Source organism: Emys orbicularis, chromosome 1, assembly GCF_028017835.1.
Source record: "Emys orbicularis isolate rEmyOrb1 chromosome 1, rEmyOrb1.hap1, whole genome shotgun sequence".
Classification (NCBI taxonomy): Eukaryota; Metazoa; Chordata; order Testudines; family Emydidae; genus Emys; species Emys orbicularis.
Window position 1 is genome coordinate 164587795 of NC_088683.1, and position 21699 is coordinate 164609493.

Sequence of the window (21699 nt, forward strand, 5' to 3'; positions counted from 1 at the left end):
GTGCGTGTGTGTGTGTGTGTGTGTGAGAGAGAGATGTAAACATAATTATTGTATTTTTTGACTTATTTGGATAGATAGATAAATAGATTCATGTTATAGACTGATTATCTCATTTTTGGCCTAAATTAATCGACTCTGTGCTTTTCTAGAAATAGCCTCCAAGGTTTTTATAGAAATACCATGACAGGACTAAGTTGTATTTAGTACTTTATGTAACTGAAACTTCACAGTGTATGTGTTGCTCTCTGGTCACTAAGAAAGTGCAAGATCTATCTGTCTATGTCTATATCTAAAATTCTACTATTAACATTTAACTTTTCTCCTCATTTCTTTTGAAGTGGATCGCACAATGAACCGGACACTCATTCTGAGTTTAGCCATGCTGTGGGCAACATGGCTAGCGTGTGACTCTGAGAAGACCGTGAGGCTAGCAGACAGAGGGAGCCATGGAATTAGTTACTTGCCTCTCTCTCACAGGGCTAGCAATGGATCGCTGTCCTTCCTGAGAAGGTCGGAGGCATCCCAGGGGAGTTGGACGCCTTCAGTGGGGAATCTCCAACGTCCTGTTGCCAAGAGGGATACTCCAGCATCAAAAAATGTACAACCTGACCTGCTGCGAGATGAAGTGCCGGCCCAGGCCAGGAGAGTCAGGGCCAGAGTAAGGCAGACGCAGAGACACACCACCGCGGCCAAACATCCCCAGCCTGAGATGATCAAGGACGAGGGGAAGTCTGCTGTGTCTCGGTCACGGATTGTACGTTTCCCTTCAGGGTCCAGTTCTCCCAATGTCCTGGCCAGCTTTGCCGGCAAGAACAGAGTCTGGGTCATCTCTGCCCCTCATGCCTCTGAAGGCTACTACCGGCTCATGATGAGCCTGCTTAAGAGCGATGTCTACTGCGAACTGGCCGAGAGGCACATCCAGCAGATTGTGTTGTTCCATGAGGAAGGGGAGGAAGGAGGGAAAGTCAGGAGGATAACCAGCGAAGGGAAAATCCTGGAGCAGCCTCTAGATCCCAGCCTCATCCCTAAACTCATGAGCTTTCTGAAACTGGAGAAGGGGAAATTTGGCATGGTGCTGCTGAAGAAGACCCTACAGGTGGAGGAAAGGTACCCTTACCCTGTAAGGCTAGAGGCCATGTACGAAGTCATCGACCAGAGCCCCATCAGGAAAATCGAGAAGATGAGGCAAAAGGGTTTCATCCAGAAATGCAAAGCTGTCGGGGTGGAGGGGCAAGTGGTGGAGGAAAGTAACAATGGTGGCAGCACCAGACCTACATCAAGTGGTGGACAAGTCCAGCTGTCGGTAAGGAAGGAGGAGCCAAGGAGAAGCAATGCTCAGCCAACAAGGAGCAAAACAGTGAGGAAACTAATCACGACCACAGTGGCTCCTCCTCCCCCTACAACGAGGGGCAGCACCCTCCCTCCCACAACCACCACTACCCAGGCAACCACCCGCACAGTGATGATGCAGAGCAGACCTATCACCACAGCCACACCCCTTCCAACCACTCAGAGAACTTGGACCACAAAGTCACACACCACTTCCGACTATGATAGGCTGCCCACAGCGCCCGAAGCAACTGCCCCGCGGGGAACAGCCACTGATGATTTCTACTCCCCTGTGTGGAATGAGAACCGCCGAGACAGGCAGCATGGTCACCCGGAGAGACACCCAGTAGCCACCCGGAGACCTGGCAAAGTTGCCAGCTACGACAGCTACACAGAGGCTCCCCCGGCCACCTCAGAGCACTACACGAGGGCAAACGCAGGTAGATTTAGAGACAACCGTACAGACCGGAAGGACTATATACACCGGGATCCCAGTGTCACACCAGGCCAACACAAACTAGCCAAAGCCAAGCCACCTAAAAAGAGAACCCAGGAAAAGATCCTGAGCAATGAATACGAGGATAAATATGACCCGAGCAGGCCTGCTGTTCCCCACTTGGAGCAAGAGATCGCAGCAGGGAATGTCCCGCCGAAGAAAGGGAAAGAGCCAAAGAAGCACGACCGACCAGACAAGCCTGAGAAGAAGAAGAAGAAGGAGAGACCCGATAAGCTGCAGAAGAGCGAGAAGCAGGCCAAGAAGGACAAAGCTGAGAAGAAGACCAAGCAGGACAAAGATCGCAGCAAGAAGAACAAGAAGGGGAGCAGGACTGAGAACGAGGGCCACCTGAAGCCAAACACAAAGCCTTTCGTTCAGCCCTCCAGGAAATCGGTGACAAACCTCCTGGATTTTTTTGAAGGCAAACGGCGACTCATTGTAAGTAGCATGTTCCTGAGCATTATCACCTCACCCATTAAAATAATTCTCCCCCATAGTGAGACTGTAGTGAATGGGAAATCTGGGGCGGAGTTATTTTTTTTAACATTGTTTTTTACAATGGCGGTGAAAGGTACCAGCCTGACAGTTTTGGAGACGAAGGCCTCCAGTGGGGAAGCTTGCATCACTGCCCTCTGCACTGTGCCTGTTCTTAACCTTGCATTGGTGGGACTCTCTCTCGGGCGAAAGGGGAGTTCATCATCCATGGCCCATTCAGTCCTTGACCTTCTGCTGCAACAACCAATAAAGGGCACCAATCATGTTGGCATCTTTGATATGGTGACTGAGAGTCCTGTGGCACCTTTAAGACTAACAGATGTATTGGAGCATAAGCTTTCGTGGGTGAATACCCACTTTGTCAGACGCATGGAGCACCCACGAAAGCTTATGTTCCAATACATCTGTTAGTCTTAAAGGTGCCACAGGACTCTCTGTTGCTTTTTACAGATCCAGACTAACACGGCTACCCCTCTGATACTTGATATGGTGGACAGCAGTCTGCGAGGAATTGGACTGGAGCCTTCTCATTCGCTTTGCATGGGGCTACCAAACAGCCATTATTGTTTTGGCTCTGTAGGGTGATGGGCTCTATATCTGGGATGATTAATGAAATGAGGTTGCAATGTGGGTTTTGTCCATCAACCAAATTGGGATGCTTGCTGGTGTTACCACTACCCTCTATATTCCAGTTCCCAGCATGCTCTGCCAGCTGACATCTGTTTCATAGCGATGCTAGTATCCAAACTCTGGAAACAGGCCAAGTGGTTGGGCACGGCTTATGGGCATGTGTGAGCATGTATATATGCACACATGCCTGTGCATATACATGCTGAAGGTAGAATTTTCAAAGCTGCCATTAATTTCTGATGGGAATTGGGCATTCAGGTTTCTCTGGCGAGCCCACCCTATGCTAGTTTAATTACAACAGGCTCTTCGGGTGAGGTTCCAAGGCTTAGAAACTGAGCACAGCTTGGAGCTGCTTCTCCCAGGGTTTAATAATATTGTATGTTTTTCCATTGTATGTATCTAAAAACATTTCACCTGTGAAAGGGAACAATTTAGCCCCAGTTCAAATGATTTCTTTGGTAGGCAGCATTCGCTTTAAAGGTTCATTTTGAAAAGTAGCTCTTTGAAAAATAGCATTGTGGGAGTCCTCATTCAGTCTCACAGGTTAGCTCAGTTTACAAGGATTTTCCAGTGGCCAGTATCACCAACAGCACCAGGGCTCCAAAAATCCAGCCAGGCTCTTCTGCCCCTTATACCATCGCCTGTAACAAAGATTCTGCCATCTTCCATGGGAGTTCAGTTGACAGTTCCGCTGATGATGCATGAGACAGCACAGAATCCAACTTTCTCTCCCCTAGTTGTATTAGCTCTGCAGGGCTAACAGGAATAAATGTGCTAGAGCAGTGGTTCTCAAACTAGGGCCGCCGCTTGTTCAGGGAAAGCCCCTGGTGGGCCGAGCCGGTTTGTTTACCTGCCGCATCCGCAGGTTCGGCCGATCGCGGCTCCCACTGGCCGCGGTTCACTGCTCCAGGCCAATGGGGGCTGCAGGAAGGGCGGCCAGCACGTCCCTCGGCCCGCGCCACTTCCTGCAGTCCCCATTGGCCTGGAGCGGCGAACCACGGCCAGTGGGAGCCGCGATCGGCCGAACCTGCGGACGCGGCAGGTAAACAAACCGGCCCGGCCCGCCAGGGGCTTTCCCTGAACAAGCGGTGGCCCTAGTTTGGGACTCACTGCTCTAGAAAGAGAGAGAGATCCAAACCAAAACAGCAGATTTGAACAGCACTGAATTTTGGAAACAGGGAGGGGGCCATGTGTTTGAAAAAACCTGACCCTAGGGAATCTGAATTTTGCAAATGACCCTGGTCTTAATACTTGGCCAAACGAAGACCGCAGATCAGAACTGCCCTGAAGTTTAGGGTCTTTGAAACCTGGCTTTAGTTCTGAACGTTGTGGCTTCCAAAAATTAGTGTCACATCAGGCCAAAAAAAGAGACAAGTACAGAATAGAAATCACAGAAGCCGGACAGCCACTGCTTTCCTCCCTGAAGGACCATGGTGACTCATCACTCAGTCTGGAATTTGAATCTCCCGATCTCAGATCACTTCTCAGCTGGAGCTCAGATATGAAATGAGTCATCCAGTCTCGGGTAGTTGGGCCGGAACAGGCTGCAGGCAAACACTGCTACCAAGCTGCATTAGAATTTGTCACAGTCCGGTACTACCAATAGTCTCCTCCTCCTGGAAGCTAAATTCATTATGCAGTAGTCATTAATGGAGGTGATATTGGAGATACAGCACATGGCTCTGCCTTTGTTTTATGTGACACATGCACAAGGTAGATTAAAGGTAACTGAAATCTGGATCTACTGACATTTCAGGCCCCTTAAAATAAAAACCACCTTTCTTTGCACTCTTTCTCTTGCACCCTTTTCCCCAAGCAGACTTTTCTATCCAGCTCTGCTATCTCTTCCTCTCGGGTCCAATTCTCCCAGTCAGTTGCCCCAGATGTACAGTTCTCTTACATTCCCGAGTCCTTGATCTTCCTCCCAAAAGAATCAGCCCAGGCCTCTCTAGTATCAGCTCTGCCTGTGCTGTTTCCCACTGCTCTGCTACACTGTTCCCTTTGGGCCACTCGGATGACGGGGCCTGGCTCCAAAAGATCCTGTCTCAATCCTCCCCCCGAACGTGAAGTTAGAGAGAGAATCGCTGCTTATGGTGGTTCAACCAGCCACTTCATAGGGGCGGGTTAAGTGCTATAACTGGCTAAACAGAGAGCTGGGCCCAAATTGCAGATTCTGATCTGAATTTCAAATGTCCAAAAGTTTGTAGGGTGTTCAGAGCAAGGGCTTTGGTTCATCCCTTAATAGATATAGGGTACTGCTGTAAAATCTGTATCCACATCTTGATCTGGATTTTGAAACCCCACCCTGGTTCAGATCTGTGATCAGAAAGTTTTGCCTGAGGGAGTTTGGTTTTTGTGTGTTATTCTGTTGTGATGAAGTGGAGACTGAGGGTTTGTATGTAGCATTTCATTCACACACACACACACACACACACACAGAGGACATAGGCAAGTAGCAGTTATAATGCAACCTAAAATTAAACCAATAAGTAAATCCCTGTTTCATAGAATCATAGAATATCAGGGTTAGAAGGGACCTCAGGAGATCATCTAGTCCAACCCCCTGCTCAAAGCAGGACCAATTCCCAACTAAATCATCCCAGCCAGGGCTTTGCCAAGCCTGACCTTAAAAACCTCTAAGGAAGGAGATTCCACCACCTCCCTAGGTAACCCATTCCAGTGCTTCACCACTGGAATGGGTTACAAGGTTTTTCCTAATATCCAACCTAAACATCCCCAACTGCAACTTGAGACCATTACTCCTTGTTCTGTCATCAGGTACCACTGAGAGCGGTCTAGATCCATCCTCTTTGGAACCCCCTTTCAGGTAGTTGAAAGCAGCTATCAAATCCCCCCTCATTCTTCTCTTCTGCAGACTAAACAATCCCAGTTCTCTCAGCCTCTCCTCTTAAGTCATGTGTTCCAGTCCCCTAATCATTTTTGTTGCCCTCTGCTGGACTCTTTCCAATTTTTCCACATCCTTCTTGTAGTGTGGGGCCCAAAACTGGACACAGTACTCCAGATGGGGCCTCACCAATGTCGAATAGAGGGGAATGATCACGTCCCTCGATCTGCTGGCAATGCCCCTACTTATACAGCCCAAAATGCCGTTAGCCTTCTTGGCAACAAGGGCACACTGTTGACTCATATCCAGCTTCTCATCCACTGTAACCCCTAGGTCCTTTTCTGCAGAACTGCTTCCTAGCCATTCGGTCCCTAGTCTGTAACAGTGCATGGGATTCTTCCGTCTTAAGTGCAGGACTCTGCACTTGTCCTTGTTGAACCTCATCAGATTTCTTTTGGCCCAATCCTCTAATTTGTCTAGGTCCCTCTGTATCCTATCCCTACCCTCCAGCGTATCTACCACTCCTCCCAGTTTAGTGTCATCTGCAAACTTGCTGAGAGTTCAGTCCACGCCATCCTCCAGATTATTAATGAAGATATTGAACAAAACCGGCCCCAGGACCGACCCCTGGGGCACTCCACTTGAAACCAGCTGCCACCTAGACATGGAGCCATTGATCACTACCCGTTGAGCCCGACGATCTAGCCAGCTTTCTATCCACCTTATAGTCCATTCATCCAGCCCATACTTCTTTAACTTGCTGGCAAGAATACTGTGGGAGACCGTATCAAAAGCTTTGCTAAAGTCAAGGAATAACACATCCACTGCTTTCCCCTCATCCACAGAGTCAGTTATCTCCTCATAGAAGGCAATTAGGTTAGTCAGGCATGACTTGCCCTTGGTGAATCCATGCTGACTGTTCCTGATCACTTTCCTCTCCTCTAAGTGCTTCAGAATTGATTCCTTGAGGACCTGCTCCATGATTTTTCCAGGGACTGAGGTGAGGCTGACTGGCCTGTAGTTCCCCGGATCCTCCTTCTTCCCTTTTTTAAAGATGGGCACTACATTAGCCTTTTTCCAGTCATCCGGGACCTCCCCCGATCACCAGGAGTTTTCAAAGATAATGGCCAATGGCTCTGCAATCACATCCGCCAACTCCTTTAGCACCCTCGGATGCAGCGCATCCGGCCCCATGGACTTGTGCTCGTCCAGTTTTTCTAAATAGTCCCAAACCACTTCTTTCTCCACAGAGGGCTGGTCACCTTCTCCCCATACTGTGCTGCCCAGTGCAGCAGTCTGGGAGCTGACCTTGTTCGTGAAGACAGAGGCAAAAAAATCATTGAGTACATTAGCTTTTTCCACATCCTCTGTTACTAGGTTGCCTCCCTCATTCAGTAAGGGGCCCACACTTTCCTTGACTTTCTTCTTGTTGCTAACATACCTGAAGAAACCCTTCTTGTTACTCTTAACATCTCTTGCTAGCTGCAACTCCACGTGTGATTTGGCCTTCTTGATTTCACTCCTGCATGCCTGAGCAATATTTTTATACTCCTCCCTGGTCATTTGTCCAATCTTCCACTTCTTGTAAGCTTCTTTTTTGCGTTTAAGGTCAGCAAGGATTTCACTTGTTAAGCCAAGCTGGTCGCCTGCCATATTTACTGTTCTTTCTACACATTGGGATGTTTTTTTCCTGCAACCGCAATAAGGATTCTTTAAAATACAGCCAGTTTGTTTTGCAGAGAATGCCAGGCTATTTTAAAGCTATGATTTGAGGTTTGCTTTGCCTCTGAAATGCTTCCCACTTTATCTGACAAGATTTGCCAGAGTGAGACAAATTCGTTGCTCACTTATACCCATACAGTTACACTGGGCCAAATTCTGCATTCATATCCACACACTGGCTATGAAACTGGGAGCCGAACCTGACTCGTTTTCTGGTACTTATTTGAGTTCTCAAACAATATTTAAAATACTTCTTTATAAGCATTTTACTGCAACTTTAAAGTAACATGACTTGTGCTATAGATCAGTAATCAAATCGTCTTGTGTTCATATAACCTCTATGGGCCTGATTCTCATTTACACTAAAGCACTTTTTCATCACCAGGGTGATGTAAAGGGGCCTCAATATAAATGAGACTCAGGCCCTATAGGCCTATAGCTCGTCCTTGTAACTGAATGTACTGATAAACTGTATTTATAAAGCATGTTTCATAAAAAGTATCCCAGAAAGCCTTACACAGTTAAGACAATATTATGTCTTGTGATAAGCCTAAGCCACAAAATTTGGCTCCAGATTTCAACTCCCCCAGTGTTCAGCGGAGTTGGGATCTGGGGATTTTGGACAGAGTCTAGCTCTAGTTAGAACTATTCTGTTTCAAGTGGATGCAGGATTCTCCTCCACTTCCCATCCTAAACTGTTGTGTGGTGTTGCTGTGTAGTTAAATAGCTGCCATCTCACCTCCCACACCTGTATCTTTTGGAAAACACTTGAGGAGGCATTGGTGTGAACCTAAAAGATTTTTTTATTCTACTGTAATCATTTCCTCCTGCCCCGCCCCACACCACTTTACATATCTTTCCCCTCCCTCCTTGCTCAACAAATTAAATAAGGCCTACAAGTGGGAATTTCCAAGTGTTTTTGGCTAACTATGAGGTAGATGGTGCCCGGATCTAATGCAACCATGCAGGTGACTAGAGGGACCACATTAGATATGCCTGGATCATGGGCACAGGGGAGAAAGAAAGGGCTGTGGCTTAGATCGGGGGTCAGCAACCTTTGGCATGCGGCCCATCAGGGTAATCCATTGGCGGGCTGCAAGACATTTTGTTTACATTGATTGTCCACAGGCACAGCCCCCCGCAGCTCCCAGTGGCCATGGTTCCAGGCCAATAGGAGCTGTGCGAAGCAGCAACCAGCACGTCCCTGGAGCCCACGCTGCTTCCCACAGCTCCCTTTGGCTGGGAATGGCGAACCGCGGCCACTAGGAGCTGCGGGGGGCCATGCCTGCAGATGGTCAATGTAAACAAAATGTCTCGCTGCCCATCAGTGGATTACCCTGACAGGCCATGTGCCAAAGGTTGCCGACCCCGGCTTAGATCCTCAAAGGTATTTAGGCACATAACTCCCATTGAAATCAGTGGGAAATCAAAATACCTTTGATGATCTGAGGCTATGTACCCAGTGTTCCCGCCTCTATAAACAAATGGATGTGAGGGTGGGTCGGCCTACCTACTCCCGCCTCGATGGGTTGGGCTGGAGAACTGACTGGATTCAGAAAGGCAAAGATGTAAGAGGGGAGTATGTTGTTCCTTGTAAAGTCTGTAGCAACGTACTCCTCTCCTACCAGCACAACAGGGGAGCACCAGAGTGACTGTGTCTTGGAGGGGTGTCTCTGGGGCTATTCCTCTAGCTGACCTATCACCTTTTGCTCGGGGCTGGGCCTAAAGACACAATCTATCCCTAAACAAATAAATGTAAGTTCCTGAGCTGCTGGCTGTTGTGTGGAAAAGAAACCTCAGGGGGCAAGCACTAAGATGCTGTTCTTCTTTGGAGAGCTGCTCCTCTGACATAGGGGCTCGCTATGGCTTTGTTCCGAAACTAATCAAACTCTTTGTCTCTGCCATCCCCTAGCTGATCACGACCCCCAAGGCCGACACCACCATGTACGTGCAACAGCGAGACGAATACCTGGAGAGTTTCTGCAAGATGGCCACAAGGAAAATCTCAGTCATCACAATTTTCGGCACCATGAACAACAGCAGCATGAAGATTGACCACTTTCAACTAGGTTCATTTTTTTACATATTTATTTCTTTCCGGTCTCTTTTTTTAAGGTGGGCCGAACATGGGGGAGGGAAGGGAGAAACCCAACTGGGGTTAAAGTCTAAGAGAGATCCTTTGTTGTGGCAACTTCCCCCCGCCTACTGCCCGCACTTTGTATTTACATAGCTGTCTCTGGTATTTCCCATGTTTAGGTTTCCAGCACTGTAAGGTGAAATGTGTGGTAGTTTCTAATGCCAGTGAAAGAGTAGAAAGCAGAAAAGTGTGACCGGGGGAGGGCAGGACGATTATTTGGTTCAAGCCTGTAGACGTCTCATGTATCCATCTCTTTGGGTACCTGAATAGTTACATTTCCGTGATATCACTGGATTTGTTTTGCAGACCATCAGCAGCAAGTGGCTGGCTACAGCCTGTTATGCTTTAGGAACTGCTACAATAAATTGGCCAGTGTCACACACAGGAGTCATTTCACAACGGAGGGGGAAATTGGTTTCGATTAAATAAAAAGTTACTCACAACTCAGACCAACCCAACTCCCATTCTGAAGTTCCAAATGGTTCCCTTCCTGTTGCTGAATGTTACATTTTCTCCTCCCTTTGCACTTGGTTTGGTTGGAACAGATTTGGAAGCACCCTTCCAAAATGCAAAAGGCTTTCCTCACACACATGGGCTAAAAGCAGGACAGACAGGAAATCTTACTAGACAGCTATTGTGTCAGAATTCCTTCCCTTCTCTGAATCAGCTCTCTCCTCTCTAGCAAATGTCTGATTTTAGCATGCCCCCAGAATGAGTGTTCTCAGGCATGGTCATTGTAAGGGTGTGCTTTTCAGTATTTTCCCCTCTCTGTTAAACATGTTTTGCCTAGAGATGGACCCCAACCAAACAATGCAAAAATGTGGGGAAGGAAGTTTGAATCTGGTGCTGAGCGCAGCTTTAGTTTACTTATTGTGGTATGGATATTCTTTTGGATATCTGGAGCCTTTTCATTCTCTTAGAAGGGGCTCAAGCAAATGTGCTTTCTTTACTCATAAAGCAATGTACAACCAGCCTGGCTACTTTGGGTGGCTGGTGTAAAGTTGTTCAGCTCATGGTACTATGCACCACCCCAACTGTCAGTGAATGAACCCAGGGTTCTTCTAGATACTTTGTTCAGCCCATGCATATTCCACTAAGCATCTAAACCAGCTACACACACCCTCTGCTGCCTTCTTTAAGGGGGGCATCTTCAAAGCGCCAAATGAGAGCTGGGTCTCCAATTCCCTTAGGCAGCTTTGAAAATCTGAGTGTACAAGTTCAGGTCCTGATGCAAAGCCTACTGAACTCAGTGGGAGTCTTTCTGTTGACTTCAGTGGGTTTTGGAGCAGGTCCTTAGTTCCCACTCCAGCAAAGTACTTAAGCTTGTGTGTAACTTTAAATATGTGAATAGTCCCATTGATGTCAAGTAGGGCTACTCCCGGGGTGTAGTCCTGAATGGGCAAGTACTGGTAATATCAGAATGCCCCAAGCATGGGAACACCCCTGCCAGCATGGCCTCGGACGCACAGAGTATGCAAGGTCACGCTGTGCAGAGGATGCCATTTTGCTCTACAAAATGATATCCTCTATAGGCCATGACCTCGGACGCATAGTGCATGCGAGGTTATGCTGTGTGTAGGATGCCATTTTGAGAACAAAATGGCATCCTCCATGCAGCAAAAGTGCCGGTATGCCATTCCGGCGCAATCCCACATCACAGGGCTGCTCTATGCTTCAAGTTACACATAGGTGTATGTGCTTTGCTGGATTGCAGCTTTTGAAGAGCTTGTATAGAAACTATTGCTCTTTCTCATAGCTCTGCCACATCAAACCCAGTTTCCTCTGGGAGTTTAGCTGCTTCTCCAAACTTCTTGGGTAAGGGAGACTGGCTGGAAATCTCATGAGCTCAGCTCTTTCGTGGCATTTCAGGGCTGGCAGACAGCTGGTCTGAGGTTCGGGAAGTTGTGACGGAATGCCTGCTACCACCCTGCTGCCTCAGCGGAGGATCTAGGTCCCTGTGTCTGTGAGGGTTGTGACGCCCTGGGCCCATTTATTCCATCATCAAACACAACAGGAATCACCAGCCACTCAGAGTGGGGCCCTGAGAGCAGAGTCTAGAGAGCATTTCTGTGTCTCTATAGCACACCTGGAGCAGGGAAAGCTCTTTCTAAGTAAGTCTAAGTTTACTCAAGATCACCCCATGCATAGTTAGGCCCATACACATATCAGTGCCCTGATAAGGATTATATGTAGTTGCAATCTGGATAATAAAACAGAAATGCCCTTTGTTTGACATACGCCATACTCCTTCAGCCTGTTCCAGGTTTAACCCAAACCCAGCAAAGTTCCAGAAACCATGCAAGTGTACGAGAGTGGAATCCTCAGATAGAAGAAAGAAACTAGGAGATGAAACACAGAAGGCTTACAGGGATTCATCTCAACTAGTGACACGAGAAAAACAACTTGGTTAAAATAAGAGCCCACCTGAACTTGTGCCAAACCCTGAACCTTTTATGTGTTCAGAAAATAGGAATTTATTTTCCTTTTTCCCGTTTCATTTTTTATTTGGTCCTGTCTGGCTTCTTGTCAGGACCAGAAGCAGCAATATCTCCCAAGGAGAGCTGTACTTTCAATATTTATGGCCTGACCAGATGCACTAGTGTCCAGCACAATGGTGTCCCTATCTTGGATGGGGCCTTCCTGCAGTACTGTAATACAAATACTAAATGATAATAATATAATAATCTCATGCAAGAATCTCTTCTCCTGAAACTTCCAGCCTAAGGACATGCTCTAGCTCAACCACAAGATATGGACTTGAAGCAGGAATCAATGGGTGAGGATCTCTGGCCTGTGTTGTGCAGAAGGTTGGATTAGATGATTATAATAGGCTCTTCTGGCCTTAAAATCTACAGATCTAAAGGGAAGCATAGGTTTAAATCTGTCACCAGACACTATTGAGCACTACTGACCGAGCTCATAAAGTCTCCTTCAGAGCTGGCCTCATTCAATGCACATCTGAAAAGATACGCACATTCAGTGGCAGGGTGGTTTCAAAAGCACTGGCTAGCTCTGCTCCTATTGTATCCCATGAGAGTCTCTCAACTGACTTCCCTAGACCAGAGTTAGGCCAGTGCTAAGTGCTTTTGAAAATCCCACTCCAAGTAGCCAAATTAGCCACATGTGCATGGGCTGCACAGCCCACCTTCACTCCAAATGCTAGGACCACATTAGCAAACTAAGCATTGGACCCAAGACTACAACCCACACTGCTTAGGTCCATAGCCAATGCTTAATGCACTGGGCCACTGTACTGCTCAGCCAAGCAACCCAACCTCGCTGTAACCTCATCTAAATCCTCTCCCCAAGCCCCTAAGTAGCTGGGCTGGGCACTGTGGAGATGTATGTGAGGGAGGGAGGAAAATAATTCTTCCCCCCAGTGGCAGAACTGCTCTGGGGCTGCTACTGAAGCCGTGAGGGTACCAGGGTTCCCACATTCCTGCTGTGACCCCTCCAGAAAGGGTGGAAAGAGAGCAGCTTCCATGTGGCAGTAGATCGTGTGGTCCCTCTCAATTCCTGCCCTATCTTTGCACAGCAGAATGATGCTGGTCCTGCTGCTAGAGACCATCTCTGGCCGTGGAGGTTGAGGGCAGGTGGTGAATAACAGAGTGGTCTTGAAATGGACCCCTGGGTTCCCTGGCTAGTAATCTCTTCCCGGTTTGCAAAAATGTCTAGTTCTGTCTCCTGCTCCTGCCTTTAACTCCTAGTCTTACTCTCTGCCTTAAGCTATCAGTTGTGAAGAGGAGCGTTGTCAAATAGTTTGTCTTCTCTGGTCTCCCCTAACAGAGAAGCCCTAAAATGTCACCTCAGTACTGACATCTGCAATCTTAACAAAACAAATAGTGCCATGGTTATAGACACATGGTTAATGTTTATTTTACATTTATCTGGTGTCAAGTAACCTACCACCGAGCAGGCTGCAATCACATTTCTCGGTGTTCTTTCTTGCCCTACTCTATTGAGATGGTTTGTTTTTGCTTTGCAGGGTTGTTTGCATTTATTAATAATTAGTATTAGTAATAATTATTATATGTTTTAGAAGTCACATTTTATAAGAACATAGGACTGGAAGGGACCTCCTGGGTCATTGTATCCAGTTCCCTGCTATCACAGGTAATCCCATCATATAATCCCATTCAAAAATTTATCAAGCTCCATTTTACAACATTAGGTTTCTTGCTCCTGCTGTTCCTTTTGGAAGGCTGTTCCAGAAACTCACTCATCAGATGTCTAGAAACTTTCTTCTAGTTCCCAGCCTAAGTTTACTCCTGGCCAGTTTTACAGTTTAAGAATACATGTATAAATATTTCATATGATTTACAGCTGTTTTAATAAATGGTTAAGTGATTGTCAGAGTCCAGGGACTCAATAGGTTGCTTATAACCAAGGCTTGTAATCAATGACATCATCTTCTACCGCTGTGCCTGTGACCATGTTTAGCACATATGAATCATGTCCATAACATGCTGTTAATCATGTACTAACCCTTCATAAACTATTTGTAAATATATCCATAATAGAAATTGTGACCACTGGAATATTCAGACTGTTGACTGTTTCTATTAGAAACAGGCCCGAGCTACAAAAAGTTCAGATCCATATCTGAACTGGATCCAGGGTTTTTGTGCATCCAGTTATAGAGACAATGGGCCTGCAGCGAGCTTTGAATCCACACCCATATCCCCCATAGCATGGAGATGTTCAGAAATGCATGAAAAAGAAAAGTAATGAATAGTGAACCAAACTGTTTGCAGAGATCAAATATTCTGGTCAGTATTTATTTAGTTTATCCAACTTAGTTTGCCTCGTCTCTATTCACTATTGTCTAATGGTTAGAGCAGGGGAGTGGGACTCCTGGGTCCTATTGCAGCTCTGCCACTGCTTTTTTCTGACTTAGGCAAGTCACTTAATACCTATGTCTCAGTTTCTCCATCTGCAATTGGGGATAGCAATATATACATCTTGGGCTGTTGGGGAGGGGGGGCTTAATTAATGATTGCAGAGTGCTTTGAGATCCTCAGGTGGCAAGTGCTATAGAAGAGCATAGCATCGTTATTACTGTACTCTTTCAGTTTGTTGTGCCCCACATTTCCTTTAATGTCATTTTTCATGTATTTATTTCTCTATTGTTAGATGTTAATATGATTCCTGTGCTGTGAGATTTAATATATCTTAGTGTTCCTGTTTCCACCTGCATTCTTAGGGAATTGCAATAAAAGATAGTGGGGGTACAGTCTGATCTCACCCTCTGTTGCATGTCCCTTTTAATATTTCTTTTGGATATTACAAACACTTTGGATTATGCACCTTTTTCTTTCGGTGCTGTGTTGTGGTAAATAGCCACTTTAAAGATGACACCTGAGCCAGAGTTAATCCCATTTAACAGGTGCTTCACGTGCGATTGTGGTCTCCTTTACAGAAACAAACAGAAACTATACAAAACACTGCAGGAATGCTATTGTGTAGTGGAGTGTTTTAGATCGTTGCTGCAGTACTATAGAACAGCACTATTGACACTGTGGCTGAGATTGAGATGATGATGACATTTAAAAAAGGTTTGAAATAGCAGTCACCTGGCTATACCTTTATAATGGACTGAAATTTCTTATGGTTTCTTATGGTCACTTCTTAGAAGCGATTTTTTTTATTTTTCTGGTGCGTATGTGAAAGTGTCTGCAGGATCAGTTTGGTCACTTTGGTTATTCGGATGTAGGAAAACAAAAATAATGTTTTCACTTGTTAAAAATCTTTTCAGCTGTTTGAGATTTTGGTTAGTTTAGTTTTACTTTGGGGGGGGCTGTATGTGGATAACTCAAAGATGCTTTCTTTTCAAAATGAAAATACTGTCTCTGTGTTTTAGCAAGCCTTTTTGAATGTCTTCTGTGATCGCAGTAGAGATGGGTGTATTTACATAATCAGGCTTGACCTGCAGACCTTTCTTTTTCAATTGTTGAGTGCTGGCATGGGGAAGTGTGTGTATGTATGATCAGTAGGTGGCACTCAGTAGTAAATCAGTACCCCAACCTGGCACTAAAGGGCTGGACCTGCTGCCTTTCGGATGAAACAAAACAGCAGTCCTGGTCACTTGTGGTCATTAAAGATCCCATGTCAATTTTTGCAAGAACAGGGATGTTAACTCAGGAATCCTAACCAAAATCCAACTGTGTTAACTGTATTTTACAGTTTTAAATTCTCTGTGCTGTTTTATTTGGATATGTTGTTTTTCATAGAATGTTGCGGTGCACTGTTAAATAATCACTACATACCATTCCAGAAGTGACTGCATTTCCGTAGTTGTGAAATATCTGTGAATATTTTTGAGTTCCTTCAGGATAAACTACACATGGCCTAGATTTTCAAAAGTGACTAGCAATTTTGGATGTCCAGCTCAAGATACCTTTAAGGGGCCTGATTTTCAGAAGGTGGGGACTGAAAATCAGTCCCCTTTACGGTGCCACAAATTGGGCAGCCAAAATCACTTCCCTTTTGAAAGCTATGGCTCGTTATGACTAGCGAGAGAGAGAGCGGGTGATGTTTGGGTCCCTTTTGTGTGACTTACATGATGAAACTGATGAGTTTGCTCTGTGATTCCATGTTTATCAGCAGTTTATTTGCTTTTAAGATAATGAGAAGCCCATGAAGGTGGTAGAGGATGATGACCTAGTGGACCAGCATCTCATCAATGAGCTGAGGAAAGAATACGGGATGACCTACAATGACTTCTTCATGGTGCTGACGGATATTGACATGAGGGTCAAGGTGGGGAGTTGAGCTCTTTGAACATAAAGGCATTGGAAAGCAGAAATATGCTGTGGACTGTTATGAGATGCACGAGAGAGGCTGGTTCGGGGCCTTGCCATTACTTGGAGGGTCATAAGGGTTTCATCAGCTAGAAGGTGGACAGCATGGGAGATTGACAGCAAACGGGAAGGGTGGAGGGCACAGTCCATCTTTTCAAGATGGGGGAACTCCAGTGGGAGGTCTGTGTGTGTGCTGGGATGGTGCTCTGGCAACTCACCACAAGCATAAAACTACCTCTATCAGAGGAGCTGAATGCAGCACGTGATGTCCTGAAATGCAGCCTGGTTCTGCCATGGGATATCATGACACAACATGCTGATGCTGCATCGTATATGAATGATGTTCTAGGATACAGCACAATACTGCAAGATAACCTGATTCTAGTGAGTTGTGTGCAGTGTCTTGACACACAAGTTTGTCCTACAAGGCAAACATTTAAAGCTGGAATCCTAGGAATAGTCCAGTTCCTCACAATCAGACTCTGTGAAATCAGGGAAGTTTCCACCCTCTCTCTTTCTTCTGGCAGTGGCATGTTATGTGCTTAAGGGCTTTGCTTGTAATTTGACCTATTCTTTACCTTTTATTTTACAGCAATATTATGAAGTGCCCATTGCAATGAAGTCGATATTTGATTTTGTTGACACCTTCCAGTCACGAATCAAAGATATGGAAAAGCAGAAGAGGGAAGGTATTGTCTGCAAAGATGACAAGAAACAGTCCCTGGAAAACTTCTTATCCAGGTATTACTTTCAGCACTGACCTGTTTCTAGCTGCTAGTGATAATTAATCATATTTAAAATATCTGGCACACTTTATTTTTAAGGAAAGAGGTTTTTTTAATAGACTTCACAATATTTATCATTTCCAGCAAAGTAATGAGATTTAACCACAGTTAACTCTGATGCAGCTGCAGCATACTCTTGTGGAGAGTAGAGCCCTGGAAATGGGGTCTCCTGGGTTCTGTTTCCACAGGCTCACTGCACAGTCTTAGCCAAGACACTTCACTTTTCTGTGTCTGTTTCCACAGATAAAGTTAATCTGCTTCACAGGGGCAAGGGAGGATTAATTAGCTCATGTTTGTGCAACGCTTTGAACCTGTTAAGCTCTAGATGTTTCTGTACTTCAGTCGTTGGACGCCACACACGACAATCTCATTATTTCAGTTGCAACTCCTTCTGTGCAGTTCAGATCACGGACTCCATTTTCCCTAACGTCCTTCTTATCATGTCTGAAATAATTCTGCCTTTCTTTGCCCAGTGTTAGTCACCAGCCAGTATAAAAGAGCTGCTAATGCCTCCTGGAAAACATCTGAAAAAACCTGCCTAGAGAGACGGCTTTGCTCATGTAGTCTGTATATTCTGTATTACTCTTCTCCCCACAAGGCAAAACCCCTGGATGTAAAATGTGCCTGGACTTTGGAGAAATTCAGATCTGAAGTTAAATGTTGCAGCTCTGGCCCATCTCCATTACTGGGTGATCTGCACAAAAATGAGATCTCCTGTTGTTCAGGATTTCATCTGCTGCTGCTGCATATTCCTCCCCTACCATCAAAATCCTCAGTTTGTGCTCTTATGCCTGATTGCTATGAAAATGACTGAGAGGACATTGAGGATTGTGACTCCAAGGGGGAATAAGCAGCCGGGAGAGTTGAATGCATAAGTCATTGGTTCTTTTTTCTGAGGGCCACTTCCTCAGAGAGAGCGAGTGAGAGCCTTTATCAGATCCACCACATCTCCAAACTCCCCCATTCCCCTCCTGCTTGACTCATTCTACACCACCAAGAAGAACCGCACTTTGGGAACAGCTGTCCTAGGCAATAAAGAGCCTGTATACTAGCAGAGAAGGAAGCCACAAAATTGTGTTTCCCTAAAAATAGTCCTAGTAATAAAAAAACAACAGGGGAAGAGAAAGGCAGAAATAGAGGATCTATAAACACAACTGTCTCCAAAGATGTTTTTGTTTTCTAGGAAGTGGGAATCAATGGGTCTTTAAAGGGTGAATAGATCATGCCAGTCACTGAATCTGGCCTGGCCCTCAGCAGGGCTCATTTTGTTTTGTCCATAAACTACCTCTCCCTGTGAATGAAACTGCCAGAACTGAATCACCCCCTGCTGTCGCTCATCAGGGAAGTCAGTTAAACTGTAAATATCATTCTTAATTTGCGTCAATGGCATGGAAGGAAACCACTAGTCAGAGCTGTCTTTGGGAACCCTTGAAACCCACAGATGTTCGTGGGGAGTGTCCATTTGGAGGGGGGGCAGTCCCAGTTTAACACAGGATATTTGACTATGCTGTCTGAGCTCACTGACCGGACTGAGACCATTGACCTCCCTTGCAGACTAATGTAGAGAATGGAGGGTGGTTGTAGGGAAAAGAGGTTGAAGGTCTGGATACAAAGCTGCCTGGAGGCTTCTCAGATTCCAAATGCCAGGCCTGCTGCTTATCAGAAATAAGGCCCTGGTGAAGGGGTATGTGGGTGCCAGTCCCTTACTAACTGTGGGAAGCACTGTATTGTCAATTATCTTCATCCTTGCACAGCTGAAGGCTCATGGTACCGGTTCCTTGGTAAAGTCCATCCCCAAACATCTACACTGGCGATGACAGCATAGGCTGAGTGAGTGATTCATTCCAGCAGAGCCAGAGGGTTGGGCTGAGTCAGGCCGGTACTTGGATGGAAGACCAAGGGAACAGGGGACTCAGTGTATCAGACATGTTTGTGCATCAGAACTGCGGCTACTCTTCCGTCTCCTGTAGAACTTCTCCCTCCGGCCTTGCTCCAATTCTGCCCCCACTGTTTTTTATGAATTAACGTTGTGAATGTTTTTCTTAAATAAACAACTCCTGCAGGAGGCTCTCATCATTTATGAGCCAAATTCCAGCCTGATTTACACCTTGGTCCATGTGACTGCATGGGTAGGTGCCATAGCAGAATCTAATCCAAAATTTCCATCCTAAGCCCCTACTTATAGCTAGGATGGGGCTTTTCCCATGTTAAGTTTTGAAAATATCACAAAGGAGATTTTTGGATTTTTTTTTTAAAAGGGTGACATGATTTTTCCCTTTCTTTCACTCCGCAAACGCACTCCCACATAGGCTTCCTCCTGCCAGCAGGGCACTCTTCAGGGCTTAAGGCTCCCTCCCAGGAATCTCTCTCTTCAGTCTTACTGGAATGAAGAAGTCAGGCCATTGATTGCCAAACCACCAGACCAGCTGGTTAGGAGCTGCCCTCGATTTCTTCACCGTGCTCCATGGGGAAACGGATCCAAAGCCCATTAAAGGCAGTGGGAAGACTACAGCTACCTGACTAGCTGGTCTGCTGATGAGGTAATGGCCCTGGGTGGGGAAGCAGGGCCATTACCTCATCAGCAGACCAGCTAGTCAGGAGCTGGCTTGCATCTCTTTGCTATGCAATATGGCTGAGGAACTCAGCCATTGCTTCATCAGCTGGCATCAATAGCCTAAAAAACAATGTAACTTGTTTTTTTACTTAAAATAAAAAAGTCACAACAGCAACTCCCTGCCCCAACAAAAATCCTGGCTTTTGTCCCAGAAGGCCATGCTGTGACACAAGCACTGGCCTACTTAGAACCTCCCCAGAAAATTACCATGCGCGTAGACCTTTCTTTTTGGACTCAGCTCAAAAATTTCAAAAAGACAATCAACTAATTCAGAGTTACCTGTGAATGGCGACACTGACAGGTTTTGAAGCTTTGGGATGTCTTACAGGCTTGTATCATACTGCTCAAAGTAAATACCGTTGTTATTATTATGTATTATAGCAACATCTGCCTCCATTTAAAAGAGCATTTCCTGGCACAAAAATATCCCTACAGTTTTGTGAATTCTTTTAAACCTAATTAGTTTTGGATGGGGAGGCACCTTTACGGAGAAAAGTGTTGTTTTAGAATACTAAGTAACCTTTCATTTAGGTTTTTGAGACTGGTTACAAATCTTTCCCCGTCACCACCCTTCTTGGATAGGACAATGCCAGGTGGTCAAAAAAAAAAAAAAAAAAAAACAATTAATGGAGATATCCCATCTCCTAGAACTGGAAGGGACCTTGAAAGGTCATCGAGTCCAGCCCCCTGCCTTCACTAGCAGGACCAATTTTGATTTTGCCCCCGATCCCTAAGTGGCCCCCTCAAGGATTGAACTCACAACCCTGGGTTTAGCAGGCCAATGCTCAAACCACTGAGCTATCCCTCCCCCCGTGAAATGTCCTCACAGTGAAATGTTCCGTTAGAAGGAGCAGCTCTAATCCATATACAAACTGTATGACTGCAACCTGTTGGAGCTCTTCTAGCAGCATAGAACAGCTTGAAAGCTAACGTGTATTGTGAGAAATTCTATGGTGATTTTTCTGTCCCAGTCTGCAATACAATTCCCAGTGCCATTATATTAACTAGAGATGGCAATGGGTAAAGATCTTGAGATTTGGAGGGTCAAGTTGGCTGAGCATGCAAAATTCAGATGCTTAGTCAAGATGTTTGGATATGCAAAATTGAAATCAGGCTTTATCCTCTTCCACTCCTGGATAGAACTGGGAAGAACATAGGTATGAGAATTAGAGATGAAACTGAACTCCTAAATCCAGCACCCCCAAATATTGAGTGTGTTCAGACCTGGACCCTCAAGTTACATCTAGCCTATATTCCTCTACTGCAGAGGTTCCCAAACGCTGGTCTGTGGAACACCTGATTCTGGTCCACAGGGAGCTGGCTAGTCACATGGTGCTGGCTCCTCCTTGTTCCAACTGCTAAAATGAAGCCAAGAGTACACTCAATACTTTTCTCTCGTAGCTATATATATGGCTCCCATTACCCCACTATCTGAGCATCTCACAGTCTTTATCACATTTACTGTCCCAACACCCCTCTGAGGTAGAGCAGTGCTATTACCCACATTATACAGGATGAAGAACTGAGGCAGAGAGAGAGAGAGACTAAAATAACTTACCCCAAGGTTACACAGGAAAGCCAGGGTGGAGCAGGGACCTGAACCCATGTCTCCTAAGTCAGCACGTTAAATCACTAGACCATCGTTCCTCTCATCCTCCTTTTCCAAGGAAGAAATTGCTCTAGTTGCCACGGGGACATTGTACTCATAAATGGGAGGGGGAGGTGGTTTGTACATTCATGAATGTTGGGGGGAGGTGATCATGGCAAACAGGAGCGGAGGAGATAAGCCCTTTATTAAGATGTGGGCCACACTATGAAATTAATGGAGAATCCCAGCTGTAAATGG

The 21699-nt window shown here is 45.8% G+C and overlaps 1 protein-coding gene across 1 annotated transcript in view; it reads left to right on the forward strand.

Moving 5' to 3' along the window:
* The first annotated feature begins 349 nt into the window (after window positions 1-349).
* The window catches only part of CCDC80 (coiled-coil domain containing 80), a 29222-nt gene continuing 7872 nt past the window's right edge, over window positions 350-21699 (forward strand). The window contains exons 1-4 of the mRNA XM_065423464.1: window positions 350-2263; window positions 9430-9586; window positions 16277-16413; window positions 17047-17195. Coding sequence (XP_065279536.1) covers window positions 350-2263; window positions 9430-9586; window positions 16277-16413; window positions 17047-17195 — 2357 coding nt within the window. The remainder of the gene's footprint in view (window positions 2264-9429; window positions 9587-16276; window positions 16414-17046; window positions 17196-21699) is intronic.